The sequence below is a fragment of the Morus notabilis genome, unplaced genomic scaffold (assembly GCF_000414095.1).
Source record: "Morus notabilis unplaced genomic scaffold, ASM41409v2 Scaffold756, whole genome shotgun sequence".
Classification (NCBI taxonomy): domain Eukaryota; kingdom Viridiplantae; phylum Streptophyta; class Magnoliopsida; order Rosales; family Moraceae; genus Morus; species Morus notabilis.
Genome location: NW_010361110.1, coordinates 20,047 through 42,899, shown reverse-complemented (window position 1 = coordinate 42,899; position 22,853 = coordinate 20,047). Strand labels below are relative to the sequence as shown.

The following is a 22,853-nucleotide window of genomic DNA, read 5'->3' as shown; positions in this document are numbered from 1 at the left end:
AATTATATATCATATTTCACATACTGACACACTCTTTGAGCCCTCAACATTTGTCAACAATTTTCCTGACACCCACTGCATCACTCCCCACCTCACTAACACCTGGACACCGCATGCTTATCATAAAGTGACTAAGGCCACCTTTTACTCCTCCTCCATTAATTTCTGACCGTCTATTTTAATCTGACGTCTCTCATTTTTCTGTAAGACTGGTCATGCAAAGGTACATGCCTGATCAGAGACTAAACTTATATTATATATATATATATATATTATTTTAATAGGATATTTTGATAAGATCTAATTTAAGTAATATACCTATATGCAGATAACTCTCCTTGCTCCTATTTTTTTATGCATATAAAAGCTCCTATTTAAAACATGAAGGTCTCGTTCATTTCACTGATTTAAATTTAGAATTTGAGTTTTTTTTTATAGTAAAAAACTCTTAGAAACAGTCAAATTTAAATTTTTTTTACAATAAAAAGCTCTTAGAAACAGTCACATTTAAATTTTTTACTACAATAAAAAGCTATTACATAAAATCACATTTTAACTTAAATAAAAAACTCGAATCAGCGAACTAAACAAGCCATAAACATCTTTAAAACTACTTATAAAAGATTTTTTAATTTTTTTTTTTTTGCAACTATCAATCTTATTTAATATATTTATTCATGTACGGAGGGCAGACAGTAAAAAAGAATAATATTTAGACTTCGTTCATTTCATCAATTTGAATTTAGAATTTAAATTTTACTATAGTAAAAAAAATTTTAAAAATAATTATATTTAATTTTTTTATTATAATAAAAAATTCTCACATAAAATTATATCTTAATTTAAATTAAAAATTTGATCAATAAACTAAACAAATTTTTAGAAGTACTACTAATGTTAAACCTCGTAAGGCTCGTACACATACATATATTTTATTAAGTTGTGTACAAACACATTTTATTTTATTAATGAGTGGTGTTCGTACTGCTGGACATATATTTATTTCTTTTTGTATTGTACCATCCAAAAACCAAAAGGAGGACAATCTTCCGAATAAATCCGAAAGGATATAATATTCAAAGAGGGCCCCCTGGATTGGAAAACCATCAAAGAAGAAAGGTTAGCCCAGAAACCGCAAGCAGAAAACAGAAGAAATGTTTCCAAGTTAATCCTTACCCATTTCTCAGCCCTTATATAAATACCCACGTAACAACTCGTCTCTTTGCTCTCCTTCACCTACAACTTCTACTCTTCTTCTGAAACCTTTTCGAAAATCTTCATAAAAAGATTTCAAACCGTTGGATCAAGAGACCAAGGGATCAATGGCTGACGTGGCGACAAAGGAGCGGAGGATCCTCGTGGCCGTCGATGAAGGCGAGGAGAGCGCCCACGCGCTCTCTTGGTGCATAAAAAACGTCATCATGCAAAATTCCAAGGATACCCTTTTCTTGCTCTACGCCAAGCCCCCACGGGCAGTTTACACGGCCCTAGATGGCACAGGTGAGAGAGAGGATCCTTCAGGTATATTGGACTTATGTTGGGGGTATTTTGGGACATCAAAAGAGACTAACGACTTTTCACTCGGTGTCGTTTCATGTTTCTTTTGTGGTATTTTATGTAAATTTGGTTGTTTTGTCAGGATATTTGTTTTCTTCTGACATAACGGCGGCTATGGAGAGCTACACTAATGACGTGGCGGACTGCGTGATAGAGAAGGCCAAGAGAATGTGCAAGGACCTTCACGATGTGAGTATACTGATTTCTTATAATGACTTTGATAATTAATGAATTATGCTTTTTTTAATTCGTATTATGTGAAGTGTATCATAGTTGGCAAGAGACTTGGAATTAACATATAATTAGGTGAATGATTAAAAAAATTAATATGAATGATCACTAATAGTGGTATGTAATATTATTAGTATTTTTTATTTTTTTTTTATTGAGATGTATAGTGAGAAATTTATGTGTGCTGGAGTAGGTTAAAGTGGAGACAAGAGTAGAGAATGGTGATCCAAGGGACGTGATCTGCCAGATGGTAGAGAAGCTTGGTGCTGACGTCTTGGTCATGGGAAGCCACGGTTACGGTCTGATCAAAAGGTCCTACTCCTTTTTCTCCTTTTCAACAAAATATTTGTTTTTTTTTTTCTTAGAATTATTAAATTAAATGTGTCACGCTGCTGCCGGTGAAATTTGATGAAATGTTCAAGAATTTTCCTCAATATAGATGTCTTTGATGAGTGGTTATATTAGTATTTTGCAAAGGGAAAAAGTAGTTTGTTCAATTTTAAGAAATAGATTTGATGAAGAAGAAAGTTTTTACTAACAAAAATAAGTTTTTGGTATTGTCAGGGCTTTTCTTGGGAGTGTCAGCAACCATTGTGCACAGACTGTGAAATGTCCCGTATTGATAGTGAAGAAGCCCAAAACAAATGCTGAGAACAAATGATTTTCTTCCTCTTCTTCTTCTTCCCTTTTTTCTTTTTTCCAATAAGATGTATGTGTATTTTCTGATGACCGTTCAGATTTTTTGTGGTCTTTTTGTTTTTGTTTTTTGGGTATAAACTTGCATGTGTACATACTGTACTACTGAGTGTATGTTTTTCATCATAAAAATTGAGAAAGCACGTGTACGCACTGTGAACCTTTCCTTTCAAGAAGCGGCAAAGGATGTATATAACTCGCGCATACCATATACAATGGGGGGGAAAAAAATGATTATCCTCAAAAAAAAAAAAAAAAAAAAAGGCTAGTCATAATTGAGGATATAATTAACATCCACGAAGAGGAGGTGCTGCAAGTCCATAAAACTTTCCCTTAATGCATGTTAACACGAATGTTTACATTAATTGGCTGATTCCTTGTATTAGCCTACAATAAAAATAAAGTGAGCATTTTGTTCTTTTCTGTTTTATTTTCCCATTTTTTCTGTTCTTTATTCAAAATGAAAAATGCCAGTAAACCAAAGGATTTGAATCTACAAGACTGATACGAGGAACAAAAATATTGCATATTTGCATCCATATAAGCAATTTTAGCATTGACAATAAAAGCCCATGCAGTCCCCGAAGAAGCAAGCAAAATTCTGTACGTTGACATGGATTTTGTTTGGACCCAAACCTCTGAAATTTTTGAGGCCTTTAAGAAGCCAATTCGAGTGATCGACGCCTAATGAAGAAGCAGTTCCTAAAAGTTATCCAATGCTAGCATGGATTTTCACGGGAGTAAACCTGTGTCTAATATATCTTCTAGTTTTGTATTATTTTTCTTTTTGTGTCTTTTAATTGGATTTTTCAATAACTGGCGTAGGACATTGGAGGTACAATAATTTTAGGGTACGCTCCTCAAACCCTTGAAAGGGACCCAAGCCAGCGATGGGTTTAGAGAAAGATTTAAGAGAGAGAAGCCTGTCGAGGCTGTTATTCTTGGGCAGGTATTTCTATTTTCTTCCTTACTCGTTACCTTACCAATGTAGAATTTGATGGTGTTTGTGGATTGGTTGAGGGGAAAAAAGAGAGGGCTTGTTCGCAATTGAAGAGAATGTAATCCCCCTTAAGAGCACAATTTCAGTTTTGAGAAAATGACAAAACTTACTACGGATCTTGACTCTTGATAGAGGACCACTCATGGAGCTTGCTTGTATTAGACAAACAGAAGCATAATGGCCCTCATAAATCGGTTGTTGACCTATTATTAAATACATTCCCAATCTACCTAAGCAATACAGAAGCCAAGAGACAAATAGAAAGCGACTCCATGTCCATCTACCAGATTGTTTGGACTTGTGCGCCAAAAACAGATCAACTCTTTAGTTTTTCAAGTTTTCTTGCCATTCTTCAGAGAATTTCTTGGTCGAAACTCAAAAGACAGGGACAGGCAATACAGAAAACGACATCGACAGGGCAACAAAGATTTCAGGAACCTAGGATCGGTTACGCTCACGCTCACATAATAAGGTTCAAAGCAACTTTTTCTTGTGCGTTCGGATATTCCACGCAACGCAAGTCGGCATCACAATAGTAATACACCATGATAATAACTTCGCTCTCACGATCATATATTCCCTCACGCGTGCAATGTTAGAGAGAGAGATTTGTAAAATGGGTCAATTTGAGTGCCATTTTCCAGCTTAAAAAGTCGGGAACTATTCATTTTGCGATGAAAAACACACAAATCAGCATATTGTTCTAGTGGCTCAAACTGCTAAAGTTCCTTCACCGAGAAAATTCCTACATGTAAAAATAAAATAAGAAAAAAAATTTCGGAGTACTCTTAACACCCCAGTTATCTCTTTGAACTTGCTGCACTTTCTCCCTACAGTTCATCCTGCAAATATACGGAGTACAAGATATGATAATCAGCAACTTGACATATAATGCAATTTCTCGACCACGAGATGAGAAAAGAAAACCTACATGCTTGTCGGACTCATTGGCCTCATCATTTTCTTCAATCGCCTCCGACTTTGTTTCGGCATCGGATTCATTTCCTGCATCATCGGTTTCTTCAGCTTCATCTTCATCCTCAGCCTGCAAACATGTCAACACGATCAGGACCAGACCAGAAAGTAGTTTCATTGATTTTTTAGGATAAGAGTAAAAAAGTTGAGCTTACATCAGAATCAACGGGATCATTCTTTGATTCCTGGTAAAGGATTAAATGCCATATATTAGTGAAGCATGGACTTAAAAAAAAAAAAATCATAATTTGGACAAACGTAGCCATGAATACCAGTAACATTTGAAGTAATATCCACAATAAATAACATAGTAGATGAAAAATTTAGTACCTCTTCCTCTATCTTCTTCTCTGCCTCATCAAATGCTGCCTTCTCAGCCTGAAAATACCATGGAAATTTGTTAGATATGGACAGATTATTTTATCCAAAGTTACCAGCAAGGCAAGGAAAATAGCGTACATCTTTCTGCTTGCCCCATGTTTCTTCAGCCAACTGCTTGGCGTACTCAGGATCATCAGTGATCAAGACATTATCAAACAGGGTTCCAGATTTCACCTGAAAAATTATCCATCGAGCTTACCAGTCTGAGACAGTTGCATGAAAATAACCATAAAATGCAAGTAGGCAGTAGACAATTTTTTACCTGCCATAGTTCAATTCCCACATATTTCAAATTGGGGAAAACATAGAGATTAGGGTCGTCCTTGAAATCTGTAAAAAGGATTAAAACTTCATACCGTTAATGCACACCATACTAGAAAGTTAATTTTTGATTCAATGCAAAACAAATGAAAACGAACCTGGGTTGTCAATAAGTGGTGCCTTCCATTTTCCCTTGTAGTTGGGGTTCTTAATTTTCTGCAGAGAGATGGATGGAAGTCATAAGGAAACTGCTGCAATTTTGTATGAAATATACTTGAGTTTCGAACGAGGATTCCACTAACCTTTGCCTTCCATGGGCCCTTGTACTCTGGGTTGGGAGTTGTTGGTGCTGTCCATTCACCATCTTCCTCTTCATCCCAATCTTCAGGCTGAATACACAAACCAGCTTAGTAACTACAATACGTTTTTATGGATGTATAATAAATTGAAACACAAGAGTCTATCCTTGCCTTCTTAGCATCAGGATCCGGAATCTCTTTTGGAATGTCATCATAACCCTTTGATTGCAGAAAAGGACGCATTTTAGTATATATGTTCAGTCACCGAATAATAAATAAAACATCTAATAAAAGGAAGAAGAACCATCCAAATCTATGGTAATTACCTCTGGCTTCTTATCCTCGGGATCTGGAATGTACTCTTTGTCATCCCAATCTTCAGGCTGTCAAACATTGTTTTGTCAAATTGTTGTCAAATCTAAAACCCAGGAGAAGAATCTAAAAAGAAACCGATAAGATGTTTGTTCACAAGTGATTACTTTCTTAGCTTCGGGATCCTTGATTTGCTTAGGAGGAAGAAGATCCCAGTCCTTGTAGAGACTGCCAGATTGCTTCTCCACATTGTCAATAAGGATGGTGTAGGTAGCATCTGGTCGAAGAATAAATGTGTATACATGACTGAGCTGGTCAGTCTCACAAGGAACATCCTTCTTGATCAAATGATTAGACCCGTTGTAGTTAAGAATGGCGTGGACTTTCTTGGTGCTGTAACCACAGATATCTGGTCCAAACATGATGCTGCAAGTGGCCGAACACCACCCCCAATCAGAAAGTTAAACGTGAATGAGAAAATAGGGTAAACAAACGAAACTCATAGAGAGCTATTATCAACCTGTATGGTGTATCACCGCCAAATTTCTTCTGATCTAATTCACCACTGATTAACTTCATGTACCCACCACCACAATCAAGCTTCTGCTCATGCTTAACGGAGAATTGGAAAACTAGTGTGTTATCCTTGTTGCTGAATTCAGGGAACTCAGCTGAAATGGCGTAGAATCTGTAATCTTCACTTGTCTGAATACCTGCATCAAAAGATCAAAATGTTCCAAGCTCATAAGCAGAACTTAAAATTCTTTAATCTTTAGAAAATCAAGCATATAAAAAATCACACAGAAAAAACTGCTTCCTTTACCTTTGTCATTGGCGTCCCCATGCCACTTACCGGAGGTGTAATTCCACTCCCCAGCCATGTTCTCATCTTTCTTCCAGTCAGATTTAACCCACTGGCTCTCCCATCCATCTTCAATGTTCCAAGAATGTATTACAACAAAAGGAAATGAGATTAGAATAGCATATGCATATGTATTTAAATAATCAACTTAACAAAGTCAATTGGCCTTGGCCTTTCTACTTTAACAAAACATTCCCTGTTAACTTCTCATAGGAGCATTGCAACGTCAAGAGACAATTTAAACAGTGAGGAAATTATAAATCAAATTTAATTTTCTGGACTAGATGCTTACACGAACCCATGTGTTATTATGAACACATGGAGTAACATACACTCATAATGGAAAACAAGTTCAGCTTCCATCCTATTCAGTTCCAAAAGAAGCTCAGTCACATTTGACTCCATCCTAATCGTCTCAAATGCAATATTTTACAATTAAGCTATCAAATCTTTATTCTATCCACGTTATATGGAACCCACGGAATAACCAATAAGGGTCTTGATAGACACCGAGGTCGGCAAGCTTATAAATACATTGTATATATAAAGACAAGAGCACCTCGTAACAACAACAAGCCTTAATCCCAACTTAATCAGGATCAGCTATATGGATTTCACTTTTTCACACAACTATGTTCGAAATTAAACTTTCCTGAAGGCCTAGATCTAGAATGTCTTTCCTAACTAGAGAAATTTTCACGTTTTCAATTTGAATGAAATCTTCTGAATAGCTCTCTAAACCTTTACTTTCTGCCATTGTAACTTTTACCATACCAAATGCTAAAGTAAAAGCTCGGACATTAAAATTGAGATCATAGCTTCCAAATAAAACTCATATCTTGATCAAAGTTAAGAGCATTTCCATTTCCATATCGAAAACCAAGAAACAGATCACAAATTCGTAAGTGTTGAAGATTCATAGATCTACTTCAGATCATCAATGTCAGTCCATTTCCAACTTCTAATCAAACACTAACGAAAAATAACGACCGCAGATCCATAGCAAAAAGGAAAAAAAAAAGTAAATCAAAAGAACGTCGATCCTTCGCAAATCAAACGGAATTAACGTATAATGATCGATACAGAACCTCAAAAAACAAAATTCATCCGAAATGCAAGCGAACACCGAAAATTTTGCAGAAACCAAACACGAAAAGATGCAAAAACAAATCGTTGACATAAAAGTAGCCATGGATAGAGATATATACCATCAAAGCGCTCTTCGAAGAACACTTTCGCGGATGCGCTAGCGAGAACGGAGATGAGGAGGATCAGAGAGAGAAGCTTAGGGTTTCGAACCCCGAACGCCATGGCTGTTACAGAGGAAGTAAGAGAGAGAATTGAAACTACAGGGTGAGCTCTGAAATGAGACGGGGACTATATATGAAGATACGCGCGTGGTTTCTGCCCTCGGTTGTTAGACCGTGGGTAAAGTCCGACGTGGACAAAATTTATGACATGGACAAACGTAAGATCGCCGCGTCATCAAAGCTTGTCATTGGAGCCACGTGGCGATTTCCGATTGGGTACTACACTGCTCGTGCTGTTGGCAATTGGACGCCACCACGTAGGTTCTTCAGTCTGATAGACTAGATTTACGATAAAACCCCTCGGCCTCTGGGATTCTATTGGATTGGCAGATCATGGATGGCCAATTTCTGACACGATTGACACGTGGCACTGTAAAATAGTATTCCTTTTAAGAAACACTGCAAATAGTGATTGACTATAGACCCGTTCGGTTCGCTAATTTAAGTTTTTAATTCTAGTTGAGATGTGATATTGTGTAAAAAAATTTTATTGTAGCAAAAAAATTAAATGTGACTGTTTCTGAAAGCTTTTTACTGTAACAAAACTCGAATTCTAAACTCAAATCAGCGAAATGAACGGGGTCTATATTGTACCCCATTTGGTTCGCTAATTCAAATTTTTAATTAGAGTTGAGATGTGATGTTGTGTGAGAGTTTTTTAATGTAGTAAAAAAATTAGATGTGACTGTTTCTGAGAGCTTTTTACTATAGCAAAACTCGAATTATAAACTCGAATAAGCGAAATGAACCGGGCCTGATAATTTCAGATTAATTCTCCAAAAAACAATCAGATTAACCAAAAATGACATTAAAATTCAATAAATATATAATCGTGTCTAATGAAAAAAAAAATCAAATCATGAAAAGTTCCATTTCTGGATTTTAAAAAAAAAATGTTTTAGAAGGACCGCTACAACTAAAAATTATTGAAAAATAATAAAAAAATAGATCAATATGAAAAGCTTAAGAAAGTATATAGGCTAATTTTTAGTTATAGAAATTAATACGTCATAACTTGTCAAGTTATGATTCATAATCAGATAAGTTATGGACAAACTTATCAAGTTATGGTTCATAGCCAGACAAGTTATGGACAATTATAGACAATAACTTGTCAAGTTATAGTTCATAACCAGACAAGTTATGAACAATTATAGACAATAACTTGTCAAGTTATGGTTCATAACCAGACAAGTTATGAACGAAAACAGTAATTTAGCCTATTTATTAACTTATGTAAACTATTAACCTATTAATTTTAATTCATCTCAAGTCATGACATATTTTATTCTTTCTCCCGAAATTATATTCGGCCATGTTTTTGCGTTAACTTAAGGCCGTTAAATTAGTATTGGTCTGACTTGTAAAACTGTATAATGGTTGGAGTTCCACGTTCAATTTTATTTAACTGGTCCTTTGTGCTTAACTAAAGGGTGAAAAATTAAAGACTCGTTTAGAATGTATATTAAAATTATAATTTTTTATTTTAATTTTTAAAATTTAAATTTTTTATTAGATTCGTTTAGAATGCATATTAAAATTATAATTTTTTATTCTAATTTTTAAAATTTAAATTTTTTATTAAAAAACACTAATTAATAATTTAAGTTTTAATTCATAAAATAAACGGATTTTAAAACCTGTAAAGGTAAGACTGAAGTAAAAGATTCAACTAACTTTGACAAAATCATGATGGTTGAATTTTTCAAACTAACACTTTAAATTAGATATAACTTTTTTTTTTCTTTCTAGAAAACAACTCAACCATGCATTTAGATACATAAAAACTACACTCTGGACGATGTTATATAAGAAAAATTTACTATAGTGGAGAGTAATTATTTTCAGTGGAAGGTCGAAGGTCGAAGAATGTCTCTTTTTTAATCATTTTTGTAATGAAGATAAGAAAAATGATTTGTAAATATTGTATTGGTTTCTTGGCCTCAGTAGTTGATACTTCAGTTCGAGATGAGTTAAAACCTAAAGATGTGTCAGTTGTTATGGAGTATTTAGAAGTTTTTCTTAAAGATCTTCCTAGTCTTTCTCCAGATTGAGTGATAGAATTTGTCATTGATGTTGTTCCAGGAACATCTCCTATTTCTAAAGCACAAAAAAAAAAAGCATCTTTGTTGGTACAAAGATACTAAGGACAAACATTCTGGAAATTACACGAATACGTTCTTGTTGGATGAAAATTGTGGTTAAACGTGCGCTTTATACTTTGAAAGTGGAAAATTGGAAACCATGCACATTCCTTAGTTTGTCTATTTTAAAATGTTGAGTTAAACCTACATTTTGATCTAAAACACATTAACGAAGTGCCCAAATTTGAAAAACTTCAAAATGACATAGTCTTTCTATACAGACGTTGATACAGATATATAGCCCCTAACACCATTACAAGGAGTAAAGCTCATACTGATAAGGTCTCATACCAATAATTCATATTTTTAATGGTTAAATATATCAAAATCACTTCAAAATTAAAGTACAGAGAACATGTGATTTTTTATACAGTTCTAATAATTAAAGATTGAGAGTTATTAATCGTTTATTTTTTAAGCACTATAATAGAAACTCCAAAATGAAATGGGAACTGTCTCTAGTAGGCCGTTTTACCAGTATAATCAATTTTTTTACTTTTAAATTTGATTAAAATCAAATGAGATTAAAAAAAATATACAAAATAATCAATTTTTAATATAAATTTAACGGTTAAAAAGGATTAAAAAAAGTAAAATTATCAATAATTTTATTTTTCTATAGCTTTCTTTGCCCCTACACGTAACTGATAAGGTTGTAAGGAATCATGCTTAGTAATTAGGAGAAAACGTTAATGGAAGAGGCACTATTCCATAGCATAAGATTAGTTTTGTCGTTTCATCAAACAACAATTTAAATGATAAGTTTGGGCACTGTAAGTATTTCGAAATCTCTGAGTGGGCCGGCAACCTAAGCTGTGTTTGAATGCTTGGATCAGAAGCTACTCAAGAGCCAATTAATTAGAGGCAAAAAATAGGTGAACCAGCCTTTTTACATGGTTGGAATCGGCTTCTTCAGTTTTCACATAAAACTACTACTTTGTGCGTCGGATCACTATGACTCGTTCATTTCGTCGATTCGAATTTAGAATTTGAGTTTTATTATAGTAAAAAACTCTCAGAAATAATCACATCTAACTTTTTTACTACAGTGAAAAGCTCTCATATAAAGTCACATCTTAACTCAAATTAAAAACTCGAATCAGTAAAATGAACGAGATCATATGAGTATGACCAGTTTTCCACATTTTTGTCAGTGGTGGCCATGGTCATAAGATTTTGGTACTATCTTTACTAGGATTAAAACTTGCCCATGTAAAGTAAGAAATATGGGCTCGTTCTTTTGCAAGTATTCTTGAGTTAAGTTTTTGAGTTGAGTTTGAGTTATAACTTGAGTTGAAGTTGTAACTTGAGTTTGCGTTTAGTTGTGTATACTTGAGTTATAGTTTGAGATAAACCTCTTTTTGACTTTGTATTTGTTTGTGGTAAAACTTGAGTTATAAATAGTGTATATGATTTTTTTTCCTTTAACAATTTTATTCAGGGCTTGTTCTTTTGAGTGAAAAACTCAAAAAAAAGGCAATTTGAGTTATAACTTTATTCGAGTTCATGTTCTTTTAAGTTTAAACTTGAGTTTAAACTCGAGTTCAAACTCGAGTTTAGGACTAAAACTCGAGTTTAAGTTTTCCCTTCAACTCGAGTTCAGAAACTTGAACTCAAATTAATGAACAGTATTTTTTCTATTCTTAAAAATGCTATAACTTTTTCGTTTTAATTCTGATTGAGATGATTTTTTTTCTATGCGTTGACAACGAAAAGACGAATAAAATCCGACCCATATGCCCTATTAAAATTTTTCATTAGCATTGAGTTTTTATTAAAATACTATATAAATACAAATTCAAGTTTTGACTCACTCAAACACAAACTCAAAAAGATTCTTATCTCAAACCATAACTCAAATGTACACAACCAAACACAAACTCAAGTTATAAGTTCAACTCAAGTTATAACTCAAATTCAACTAAAAAATTATACTCAAGTTAAACTCCAAAAGAACAAGCCCTCAATTCTTTTACAATTTTTTTATTTTCTGAATTTATTAATTTTTTTTGTAATTGAATATGAATAATTTAAAAATTACTTATAAATAATTATTGGTAATCTGATAATTTTTAAAAACACATAATTACAAAAGTAAAAAATAATAAAAATAAAAAGTAGAAGATCAGTTTTCATTTTAATTAAGTTAAAAAATACAACAATAAATACATAAATTATAACATAAGTATTTATAGATCCTATAACATCATATCGTCGCATATCAACATCTTTTGAACGAGGGCTATTAGCGTGCACGACGGTGACAGTGCACTGCCCACATTGTATGCGCCCTTGCATCCTTTAAAGCATTCATCTCCAATTCTGCATTAGATTTCAATGGTTGACCCTCATGGTTAGTATTGTCGTTAATGTCCTCATCAACATTCTGTAAATCAATGTCTGCAACCGGAACGCCATCTTGTGAGTATTGGTCTAATAGGCTGTCCCCATTACGGTACATATGGATAAAATTATGTATTATAGCACACGCTACTGGAATCATAACTTGTTTGGTAATGGGGTAATGGTTAATGGTTCTCAAAATACGAAATCTAGCCTTCCACACACCAAATGTTCTTTCAATGACATTACGCAGTGAGGAGTGGGTGTAGTTGAAAAGCTCACGTTCGCTGTGAAACCCTCTTTCACGGCGAGTCCTATACTCTTGCAAGTGGTATGTTGTCCCCCGATATGGTGCCATGAAGCATCCGTTGTTAGCGTACCCCGAGTCGACGAGGTAAAATTTTCCTACACTTATACGTATATTAATTAACAAATAAGCGTACGGATGAAGTTTTTGAAATGTCAGTGTACATATAAAAAATCATTGTAAGCGGACCTGGTGGCGGTTTCAGAAATCTTTTGGTTGCGGATTCTAAGGCGGCAGCTAGTACTCTCGCATCGTGTGCGGAACCCTCCCATCCAGATAACATGTACGTAAATTTCATATCAAAAGAGCACACGGCAAGCACATTAAGTGAAAAGAACCCCTTCCTATTTTGTAAAGTTCAGCAGTTTCACGAGGGGGAACACATGGGACGTGAGTACCGTCAAGTGCTCCAACACAATCCTTCATAGTTTACAAGAGTTATGTTGGTTATATTAAACAACGTAATAATTTTTAGAAAGCATTATAAATCGCAATAAAATTTAGATTTGGCTAACTAATGTAGATTACCGAACTTACATCGAACCACAGCGAGTATTTATTTCCACTTGCAATTATGTACGGGTCAACGGTTTGAAAATCTGGATGTCTAATGAATTCCTTCTTCAATGTGCATATCGCCTCAAGAACTTTGGTGAAGTACTCAGACACCATTGATCCAGATCGCTGCCAAGTGTGCTGCGCCTCCCTGTTAGTTTGGTTCTGACATAATATAGTTAGGAATATGAATAATTGCTCATCAACATTTACGTGGACAGTCGGTTGCAATAAGCCCCTTTCCTCAAGGATATAACTTAGGCGCAAGAATGCATCACTACTCATACGGACTTTGTCATACATCACTGTTGGACTACGTTCCAGATAATAATTCACTCTAAGTGCCCTTCCCCAACCAGAAGTGTGCCTTCGGCGAGAAGGTTCCCTGTATACAAATCTAATACATAGCATAGTCGCCGCAACCACTACTTGCATGAAAAAATCATCGTCACTGTCATAGTCTGATTCATTAGAACCCATTGGGTTTGAATTCCCGCCTATATCCATCCCTGTCAAATTTTCCAAATAATAAAGCAAAAAGTTACAAAATGAAAATCATATGCATAGACTTAGAAACTACATATTAAACAACTCTTGCAGAAATAAGTTTACATTAAGCAACAACTCCTCAACCAAATGTGCCGCAACCTAATAAGAATTACTCAATTAGTACTAATAACGACAAACAATGAAGGAAATAAAACCATAACCATAACAATTTTGACAAGTCTCTGTTGTCCCGAATAAGGCTACCCAAGAGGGGGGTGAATTGGGTTTTGAATATTTTTCGAGAGTTTATACGATTATTCGAAGATTAAAACTAAATATAGACAATTAATTGAACAAGGTACTTTTATCAAACACTTGGTGTACAGAAAATTATGTAAGTTAATGCAATAGCACAACCACTTGATGTACACAGGATGGACCAATCTAATATCATAAAAAGAGTTCAATAAACTTATCACGACGAGTTAAACCAATCAATGTCAACAATCAAATTTAAAGTGCGGAAATTAAAGAGATAGAGTTAGAGAGATGCAAACGAGATTTATAGTGGTTCGACAAATAAATTTGCCTACATCCACTGTCGCCGAGATATTCTGCCTCTCGATCTCTTTCACTATTCGATCGACTTTTCGGCACGATCACTCCTCTTACAAGAAGGTGAATCTTTCTACCCGAGGCGTCGCCTAACCTCTTACACAATGTCGATTTTCCACGAAGATCGACCAACCAAGTAACCCAATACCAAAGTAATGATTATGAGTAATGAAGCACTTAGTTTTACTCTCCTAACAATGGTTTTACACAGTTAAAATCACTAAGAGATGATGAACTCACACTATCACAAGATAATTCAAGGTAGGCTCAATTATGTGTGAGAGAGTTAAGGATTTAGAGAAGATGATGATTATGTAGACACAATGGAGAACTCTCTTTTTGATTTTTGAAGCTTTGAATTCGTTCTCTGTTTTTCGTAAAAATCAACTATTGAGAAAAATGAATTTTCTCTATTTAACCTCTCTTGCTAACGGTCATATTTTTGCCCGTTTACCCAGTACCGGTCGACCGGAGCGGTTGACCGGTTGAGACAAATTTAAATTCGTGTTGTTCAACATTCTTATTGAGTGTCTGTTCAACAAAATCGGTCGACCGGAGCGGTTAACCGGTTGAGGCATCACCGGTCGACCGGTGCATTTAGCCTTCTCTGTCACCGGACGACGTAGGTCGACCGGTTGACACTTAATTTGCCTCAAATCTTCACACATTTGTACTTTTAGGCCTAATTACGCTAAATACACAACTCAAAATAGAATCATTAGAAACATAATACATTGTGTTTGTGATCATCAAAACATGAGAATATTCAACCTTGGGCCAACAATCTCCCCCTTTTTGATGATGACAAACACTTGATTTGCTAAGATAATATAAGCAATTATATTGTTCTTCTTTACAAGTGTTATGTCTCCCTCTTATTTAATCACTTGATACTTACTTGAAAATATTCTCCCCCTTAATCTATTAAGCCATTAGAGAGAATGCCTCAATTGATCATTTTTATGTTTCCTTTCCCCCTCAAGTGATAATGGACTAAACAACAAATAGGAATATCAAGTGACAATAGGCAATAACACTTAACACTTGATACCCCATCTCCCCCTTTTGTCATCAACAAAAAAAAAATCATAACAATGTAATCACCAAATAAGTTACATTAGTCATTAGTAATGAAGTAACCATCAAAAGACATAGTGAAACATTAATCATTTATCTAAGAAGGAGGAGGTCCTTGAAAATTGATACGACGAAGTTGTTCAAGAATTTGTGCTTGCGTATCGGCGATTTCTTGATGATGGACTTGAAAATCATTCCGGAGATTAGAGATGCTTGAATCGACAAAGGAGTAGAGACTTTGGATGCCGGTGTTTAGTTGCGTTCGAAGCTCATCATGACTTGCACAAAGGGACTCAATCCGTCCATGAAGGTGATTGAATGCATCGTCATTGAACCGGGTTGAACTGCCTCCAGTCTCTTCTTCGTCTCCTTCATTTTCAACTCTGGCCCTTTTCTTCAGAATCCACCTTCCATTCTCAAACTTGTTGCCCATGAGTTTGATCGTGATTTTATTGTAATCAGATTTGGGTGGAATAACGTCAGTTTCGTCATCAAGATCCACGTTGAAATGATGAAAAATCTTTGTTAGCACCATCCCATAAGGAAGACTCGGATCCCTAGCCAAATTATTACCCCCCATCATCTTGTGAAGGATCAAATAGGGAAGGTTTGTCCGTTCACTTTGGAAAGAATTTGTGCTTGCGTATCGGTGATTTCTTGATGATGGACTTGAAAATCGTTCCGGAGATTAGAGATGCTTGAGTCGACAAAGGAGTAGAGACTTTGGATGCTGGTGTTTAGTTGCATTCGAAGCTCATCATGACTTGCACAAAGGGACTCAATCCGTCCATGGAGGTGATTGAATGCATCGTCATTGAATCGAGTTGAACTGCCTCCAATCTTTTCTTCGTCTCCTTCATTTTCAACTCTGGCCCTTTTCTTCAGAATCCACCTTCCATTCTCAAACTTGTTGCCCATGAGTTTGATCGTGATTTTATTGTAATCAGATTTGGGTGGAATAACGTCAGTTTCGTCATCAAGATCCACGTTGAAATGATGAAAAATCTTTGTTAGCACCATCCCATAAGGAAGACTCGGATCCCTAGCCAAATTATTACCCCCCATCATCTTGTGAAGGATCAAATAGGGAAGGTTTGTCCGTTCACTTTGGAAAAGGCAGAACATCAGATAAAGATCGGTGAATGAAACCTCATCCCTATGCCCTCCTCTAGGAGTGATATTGTTTGAAATAATGTGGTGGATGACTCTACTCCTAAGGGGTAGTTCATTGGCTTTTGGCTTTGGGAGTAGAGGCTTAATCTCGTCTTCATCGCTCCATTGAGTTGGGGTTTTGTCCATAATAATCATTGACATTATTTCCCCATGATAAGCCCAAGAGTCACAAGTATGCACACATTTTCCCACATTCGGAATCCTAAAAATGTTTGAGATTACCTCTCTATCAAGTTCTATGCGTTGTCCCTAGAGAGTGCATGATAGTTGGACATTGGTGTCACAAGTAGTGTATTCCATATGGGCATAAAAGGCTTTTACTAACCTAGGGTAGACTACTTCCTTAACCTCTACAAATGCTTTCCAACCTAGAGTCTCAAACAATCTCTCAATATCTAACTCTCTAAACTCACTAAAGTCCACAAATCTTCCTTCTACAATAGATTTCTTTTCAAAAAGCTTAAAGAAACGAGAATTAAATTCAGCATTGGATACCTTCTTTCGTGGCCCAGAGGAAGTGGATTTCACATTTTTTCCTTTTCCACGTGATGATTGACCCTGCGAAGCCATTGAAGCAATCTGTCGAACACTTTGTGGGTGATTTCCGGATTGGAGTGGATTGGAAGTGAAAGTTGAGAAATAGTGGAAAGAAATGAGAATGTGAGAGGAAGAACGTTTCTTCAGAGGTTTTGATTATGATTGTAGAGGAAATTTGAAGAAGCTTGGATGATTTTGAGGAATGTTGTGGATTGGGGGTGTTTTTGGCTCCTAGGGCTCGAGTTTGAGTTAGAGAGAGTGAGGGAAAAAAATCTTTAGAACTGATTTAAAAAAAACTGTCGCGAACCACCGGTCGCCCGTTGCGGTCGACCGGTTGATTATAACGCCACTGTCTCCGATCGACCGGTGTATACAGAAAACGTGAAAAGATAGTTGATTTTAGCAGACAAGGCCTAATCAACCAACAACCAAATATAGCATATGTTTCCTCATACACCATCACACAAGCAAAATAACAATATCAATCTATTTTAGCATTAAATCATCTAGTCATAGATCAAATACTTAATTCCTAAGTGATCAAATTTAATTCCGTAGCATCTAATAATCCTAAACCTCTTCTAAGTGAAGCAAATCTTTCAAGGGCTAGAGGCTTGGTAAGGATATCCACAATTTGATGATTAGTGCTAATGAATTCTAATGTGATATCACCCCTTTGTACATGATCACGCAAGAAATGATGTCTAATTTCTATGTGTTTGGTGCGTGAATGCAAAACCAGATTTTTTGACAAGTTGATTGCACTGGTATTATCACACATGATAGGCACATGATCATAGCTCAATCCTAGGTCTAGAAGTGTTTGCTTCATCCAAAGGACTTGCGCACAACAGCTGGCTACCGAGATATATTCGGCTTCCGCCATTGATAGAGCAACCGAATTTTGCTTCTTACTAAACCAAGAAACTAGTGCAAATCCTAGAAAATGACATGTACCACTAGTGCTTTTCCTATCTATGGTGCAGCCTGCCCAATCAGCATCCGAATAACTAAACAAGTCAATGTCTGTGCCCTTTGGATACCATACTCCTAAATTCTTAGTGCCACTAAGATATCTAAAAATTCTTTTTACCGCATTTAGATGTGACTCTTTAGGATTTGATTAATATCTAGCACACAAACAAACACTATACATAATGTCTGGTCTACTTACAGTTAAGTAAAGTAAGGATCCGATCACACCTCGATATTTCATTATGTCCACTGTCTTACCATTTACATTCTTGTCTAATTTAATAGATGAGCTCATTGGAGTAGATAGAGGCTTCATGCCTTCAAAGTCAAACTTCTTAAGTAGATCTTTGACATACTTAGCTTGATTGATGAAGATGCCTTCCTTTGTTTGTTTAATTTGAAGACCAAGGAAGAAGTTGAGCTCTCCCATCATACTCATTTCAAACTCACTATGCATGCACTTTGAAAACTCTTCACAAAGGGAAACATTAGTAGAACCAAAAATAATATCATCAACATAAATTTGTACAATAATTAGATCATCACCCTTTGTTTGTGTAAATAGTGTAGTATCAACTTTTCTAATTGAAATCTATTTTGGAGTAAAAATTTACTAAGTCTATCATACCAAGCTCTAGGAGCTTGCTTTAAACCATATAAAGCCTTTTTCAATTTAAAGACATGATCCGGACACTTGTGATATTGAAAACCGGGTGGTTGTTCTACATATACTTCTTCTACAATGTATCCATTAAGAAAAGCACTTTTAACATCCATTTGATAAAGAGTGAACTCTTTGTGGCATGCAAAGGCTAATAACATTCTAATGGATTCTAATCTAGCAACTGGTACAAAGGTTTCTTCATAATTGATTCTTTCTTCTTGATTGAAGCCTTGGGCCACTAGTCTAGCCTTGTTTCTCACAATCACACCGTGCTCATCTCTTTTATTCCTAAAGACCCACTTGGTGCCAATCACAGATTGAGTACTAGGTCTAGGGACTAATTCCCATACATCACTTCTTTCAAATTGATTTAGCTCTTCTTGCATCGCTAAAATAAAAAATTCATCAATTTCGGCATCTTTAAAACTTTTTGGTTCAATTTGTGAAAGAAAAGCTAAATTATTCTAAACATTTTTAAGTGATGATCTAGTAACCACTCCTTATGAGATGTCACCTAAGATTTTATCTTTAGGATGAGGGCTACTATACCTCCATTCCTTCGGTAGTTGATTGGATGTACTATCTTGTTTTGAATCATTAACTTGATCCTCTTGATGTTGTGGTGTGTTGTAAGATTGAGGTTCTTTCTCCTTGGGATCCATTGCTTCTTTGTCATTCAACTCCATATTGCTCATTTTATGCTCCAAACCTAAATCATCATCATCTAGACTTTTCTCCACAAAGGTGTTAGTTTCATCAAATACGACATGCATGGATTCTTCTACAACTAAAGTTCTTTTATTAAATACTCTATAAGCTTTGCTAGTAGTAGAATAACCAAGAAAAATTCCAACATCGGATTTTGCATCAAATTTTCCCAAGTTGTCTTTGGTGTTTAAAATAAAACATTTGCAACCAAAGACTCTAAAATAACCAATGTTGGGTTTTCTACCCTTCCAAAGCTCATATGGAGTTTTATCCATTTTTGGTCTAATAAGAACTCTATTTACAATGTAACAAGAAGTGTTAACCGCCTCGGCCCAAAAGTATTTTGGTAATCCATTTTCATTTAACATAGACCTAGCCATTTCTTGTAGAATTCTATTTTTCCTTTCAACAACACCATTTTGTTGTGGTGTTCTTGGTGTCGAGAAATTATGTTTATACCCATTCTCATTACAAAGTGTTTCAAAAGCATCATTATCAAATTCTCCACCGTGATCACTTTTAATGGTGGTAATTAGATAACCTTGCTCATTTTGAACTCTTTTGTAAAAATATAAAAATATTTTCAATGCTTCATCTTTAGTTGCTAAAAAGATTACCCATGTATATCTTGAAAAATCATCAACAATGACAAATTCATAATGTTTTTCACCGAGACTTGTTATTCTTGATGGGCCAAATAGATCCATGTGAAACAATTGCAAAGGTCTTATTGTAGAGATTTCTAAAATAGATTTGAAAGAGGTTCGAACTTGCTTTCCAAATTGACATGCATCGCAAATTTTATCCTTTTGAAAAGGAAGGTTTGGTAATCCTCTAACAACTTCTTTTCTAGAAAGTTTTGAAAGTAGGTGCATGCTAGCATGACCAAGTCTTCTATGCCAAAGCCAAGAATCATCATTTAAAACGGAAAGGCATTGATTTTTATATGATAACTTTTCAATATCTATTGTATAAACATTTTCACTTCTATCACCAATAAACACCACTTCATTATTGCAAACATTTTCAATCAAACATTTTGATGATTCAAAAACAACTCGGTATCCCTTATCGCATAATTGGCTAATACTAAGTTATGTTTCAAATTATCAACGAGAAATACATTTTCAATTAAGGGAGAGGCACTATTACCGACATCGCCAACTCTAAGAATTTTTCTTTTTGTGTTGTCGCCAAATGTCACACGTCCTCCGTTTTTCCTTGTGAAATTTTTAAGTAAGGAAAGGTCTCCCGTCATGTGTTTTGAGCATCCGCTATCTAAAAACCACTTGACCTTTTCCTCTCTTGGCTCCTACAAGGCAAAATCAAGTTTTGATTTTTGGTACCCACATAAATTTGGGTCCTTGAGGGTTAGTTCTTGAAACTTGTTTGGTTTCAAAGTATGTGTTCCTTTTAATGGCACGTGAGAAAGATGTGTGGCCATTTTGATTGCAATAAGTGCACACATATTTTGAATCCGATGTTGATGCTTTAACAAAATAGTTTTTAAAATATTTTGTTTTACATGAGGCTTGTAACCAAGACCTCCTTTGTTGAAAACACATCTTTATCCACCAAGCATTTGATCAAAGTTTTTCTTTCCATTGGTGAACTTCAAAATGATCTTTGTCAAATCATCAACCTTTTCTTTTAAGGTGACATTTTCACATAATATCATACTTTTCTCATTTGTCAACAATGTGATGTCTTTCTTAAGTAGTTCTATAGTTTTTCTATGAGATGCATTTCTATGAGCAAGTTTAGTATATTCTTCATGTAATTCGGAAAATGCATGTTCTATATCCTTATTTGAAAAAGTTATAATACTATTTTCCTCGATATGAAGTTTAGAATTTGAGGTTACCTCATTATCATCAATGGCCATGAAGCACATATTTGCTATTTCTTCTTGCTCATCACTATTGGATTTTCCGAGCTCTAATTCATCCCAAGTTGCTTGGAGAACCTTTTTGAGTTCATCTCTTTTGGAGCTCTTCTTGTTGCTCCTTTTGAGAGGACACTCCGTCCGCTTGTGTCCGGGCTTCTTGCAATCATAGCAAATGATTTCATCCCTTTTGATTTTGTCTCCCCTTTCTTCATTTCTTCTTGAGCTCTTGCCTTGGTTATACTTGTTGTAGAATCTCTTGTATTTCTTGGTGAATAGGGAGATCATTTCCTTGTCTAATTGATCAAGTTCGTCTTCTTCCTCATGTTCATTAACTTCTTCTTGGATTGAAGCTTTCAATGCTATTCCTTTCTTTTTCTTGTCATCTTCTTCCTTGTCTTTCATTCGAGAGAGTTCATGAGTCATTAAAGATCTGATCAAATCATCAAGTGAGATAGTTGATAGGTGTTTCATTTCCTCCAGGGTGGTTCTCTTGACACTCCATGACTTAGGCAATGACCTCACGATCTTGTTCACCAATTCACTTTCCTTGAATGGTCTGTCAAGAGAATTTAAACCGTTAACTATATCGGTGAATCGTGTATACATAGAGGTGATTGATTCATCATCTTTCATTTCGAATATTTCGTATGCATGAACGAGATGATTTATCTTAGTTTCTTTTTCTTGGTTTGTACCCTCATGTATTACCTCTAAAGAATGCCATATGGCTTGTGCGGACTTACATGAAGTGATCCTATTAAACTCATTTCTATCTAAAGCACAATACAAAATGTTCATAGTTTTAGCATTTAAGGATAATTTTCTTTCATCATCTTCATCATATTCACTAGGGTCCTTAGGAACTAATTTATCTTCATTTCTCTTTGTGGGAACAAATGGACCATTTTTGACATTTCGCCACAAGGCATAATCGATAGATTGCAAATAAATTCTCATTCTTACTTTCCAATAATTCTAATCAACCCCATTAAAAAGAGAAGGTCTATGTGTAGATTGACCTTCTATGTTTTGAAAGTTTTGTGTAGCCATGCTCAAGATTGTAAAATCTTTTTAAAGAAATTTGAGCAACCTCGCTCCGATACCAATTGTTGTCCCAAATAAGGCTACCCAAGAGGGGGTGAATTGGGTTTTGAATATTTTTTGAGAGTTTATACGATTATTCGAAGATTAAAACTAAATATAGACAATTAATTGAACAAGGTACTTTTATCAAACACTTGGTGTACAGAAAATTATGTAAGTTAATGCAATAGCACAACCACTTGATGTACACAGGATGGACCAATCTAATATCATAAAAAGAGTTCAATAAACTTATCACGACGAGTTAAACCAATCAATGTCAGCAATCAAATTTAAAGTGCGGAAATTAAAGAAATAGAGTTAGAGAGATGCAAACGAGAATTATAGTGGTTCGATAAATAAATTTGCCTACATCCACTGTCGCCGAGATATTCCGTCTCTCGACCTCTT

At 35.1% G+C, this 22,853-nt stretch overlaps 4 protein-coding genes across 5 annotated transcripts; 1 reads left to right on the top strand and 3 right to left on the bottom strand.

The window, feature by feature from the left end:
* Window positions 1–1,132: 1,132 nt before the first annotated feature.
* LOC21387619 (universal stress protein A-like protein) lies at window positions 1,133–2,637 on the top strand. Its single transcript, XM_024165861.1, has 4 exons — window positions 1,133–1,500; window positions 1,640–1,746; window positions 1,982–2,100; window positions 2,353–2,637. The coding sequence occupies exons 1-4, from the start codon at window positions 1,323–1,325 to the stop codon at window positions 2,447–2,449; spliced, it is 501 nt and encodes a 166-aa protein (XP_024021629.1). The 5' UTR covers window positions 1,133–1,322; the 3' UTR covers window positions 2,450–2,637.
* Window positions 2,638–4,094: 1,457 nt separating this feature from the next.
* On the bottom strand, window positions 4,095–7,914 carry LOC21387618 (calreticulin). 2 transcript variants are annotated; one of them, XM_024165862.1, is made up of 14 exons: window positions 7,783–7,914; window positions 6,536–6,643; window positions 6,233–6,425; window positions 5,880–6,138; window positions 5,727–5,783; window positions 5,572–5,619; window positions 5,404–5,490; window positions 5,260–5,317; window positions 5,103–5,170; window positions 4,919–5,014; window positions 4,790–4,837; window positions 4,615–4,644; window positions 4,416–4,529; window positions 4,095–4,326 (listed from the first exon to the last, which is right to left on the bottom strand). In XM_024165862.1, the coding sequence occupies exons 1-14, from the start codon at window positions 7,883–7,885 to the stop codon at window positions 4,315–4,317; spliced, it is 1,281 nt and encodes a 426-aa protein (XP_024021630.1). In that variant the 5' UTR covers window positions 7,886–7,914; the 3' UTR covers window positions 4,095–4,314. The 2 variants fall into 2 exon arrangements, with proteins under 2 accessions (XP_024021630.1, XP_024021631.1); XM_024165863.1 differs by having other exon boundaries at window positions 4,416–4,523.
* Window positions 7,915–12,273: 4,359 nt separating this feature from the next.
* LOC112091668 lies at window positions 12,274–13,740 on the bottom strand. Its single transcript, XM_024165859.1, has 3 exons — window positions 13,216–13,740; window positions 13,017–13,098; window positions 12,274–12,776 (listed from the first exon to the last, which is right to left on the bottom strand). The coding sequence occupies exons 1-3, from the start codon at window positions 13,738–13,740 to the stop codon at window positions 12,274–12,276; spliced, it is 1,110 nt and encodes a 369-aa protein (XP_024021627.1).
* A 7,298-nt stretch (window positions 13,741–21,038) lies between these two features.
* Window positions 21,039–22,316, bottom strand: LOC112091667. The gene has a single exon (XM_024165858.1). It carries the CDS (start codon window positions 22,314–22,316, stop codon window positions 21,039–21,041), a length of 1,278 nt encoding a protein of 425 aa, XP_024021626.1.
* Between the last annotated feature and the right edge of the window lie 537 nt (window positions 22,317–22,853).

Coding starts and splice junctions, on each gene's coding strand:
- LOC21387619 (XM_024165861.1), top strand. CDS start 1,323: ATGGCTGACGTGGCGACAAAGGAGCGGAGGATCCTCGTGGCCGTCGAT. Junction 1,747..1,981: donor TGTGCAAGGACCTTCACGAT/GTGAGTATACTG, acceptor GTGCTGGAGTAG/GTTAAAGTGGAGACAAGAGT. Junction 2,101..2,352: donor GGTTACGGTCTGATCAAAAG/GTCCTACTCCTT, acceptor TGGTATTGTCAG/GGCTTTTCTTGGGAGTGTCA.
- LOC21387618 (XM_024165862.1), bottom strand. CDS start 7,885: ATGGCGTTCGGGGTTCGAAACCCTAAGCTTCTCTCTCTGATCCTCCTC. Junction 4,838..4,918: donor CATGGGGCAAGCAGAAAGAT/GTACGCTATTTT, acceptor TGGTATTTTCAG/GCTGAGAAGGCAGCATTTGA. Junction 4,645..4,789: donor AGAAGAAGATAGAGGAAGAG/GTACTAAATTTT, acceptor ATCCTTTACCAG/GAATCAAAGAATGATCCCGT.
- LOC112091668 (XM_024165859.1), bottom strand. CDS start 13,740: ATGGATATAGGCGGGAATTCAAACCCAATGGGTTCTAATGAATCAGAC. Junction 13,099..13,215: donor AATACTCGCTGTGGTTCGAT/GTAAGTTCGGTA, acceptor TAAACTATGAAG/GATTGTGTTGGAGCACTTGA. Junction 12,777..13,016: donor ACTTTACAAAATAGGAAGGG/GTTCTTTTCACT, acceptor GTATAAGTGTAG/GAAAATTTTACCTCGTCGAC.
- LOC112091667 (XM_024165858.1), bottom strand. CDS start 22,316: ATGAGAATTTATTTGCAATCTATCGATTATGCCTTGTGGCGAAATGTC.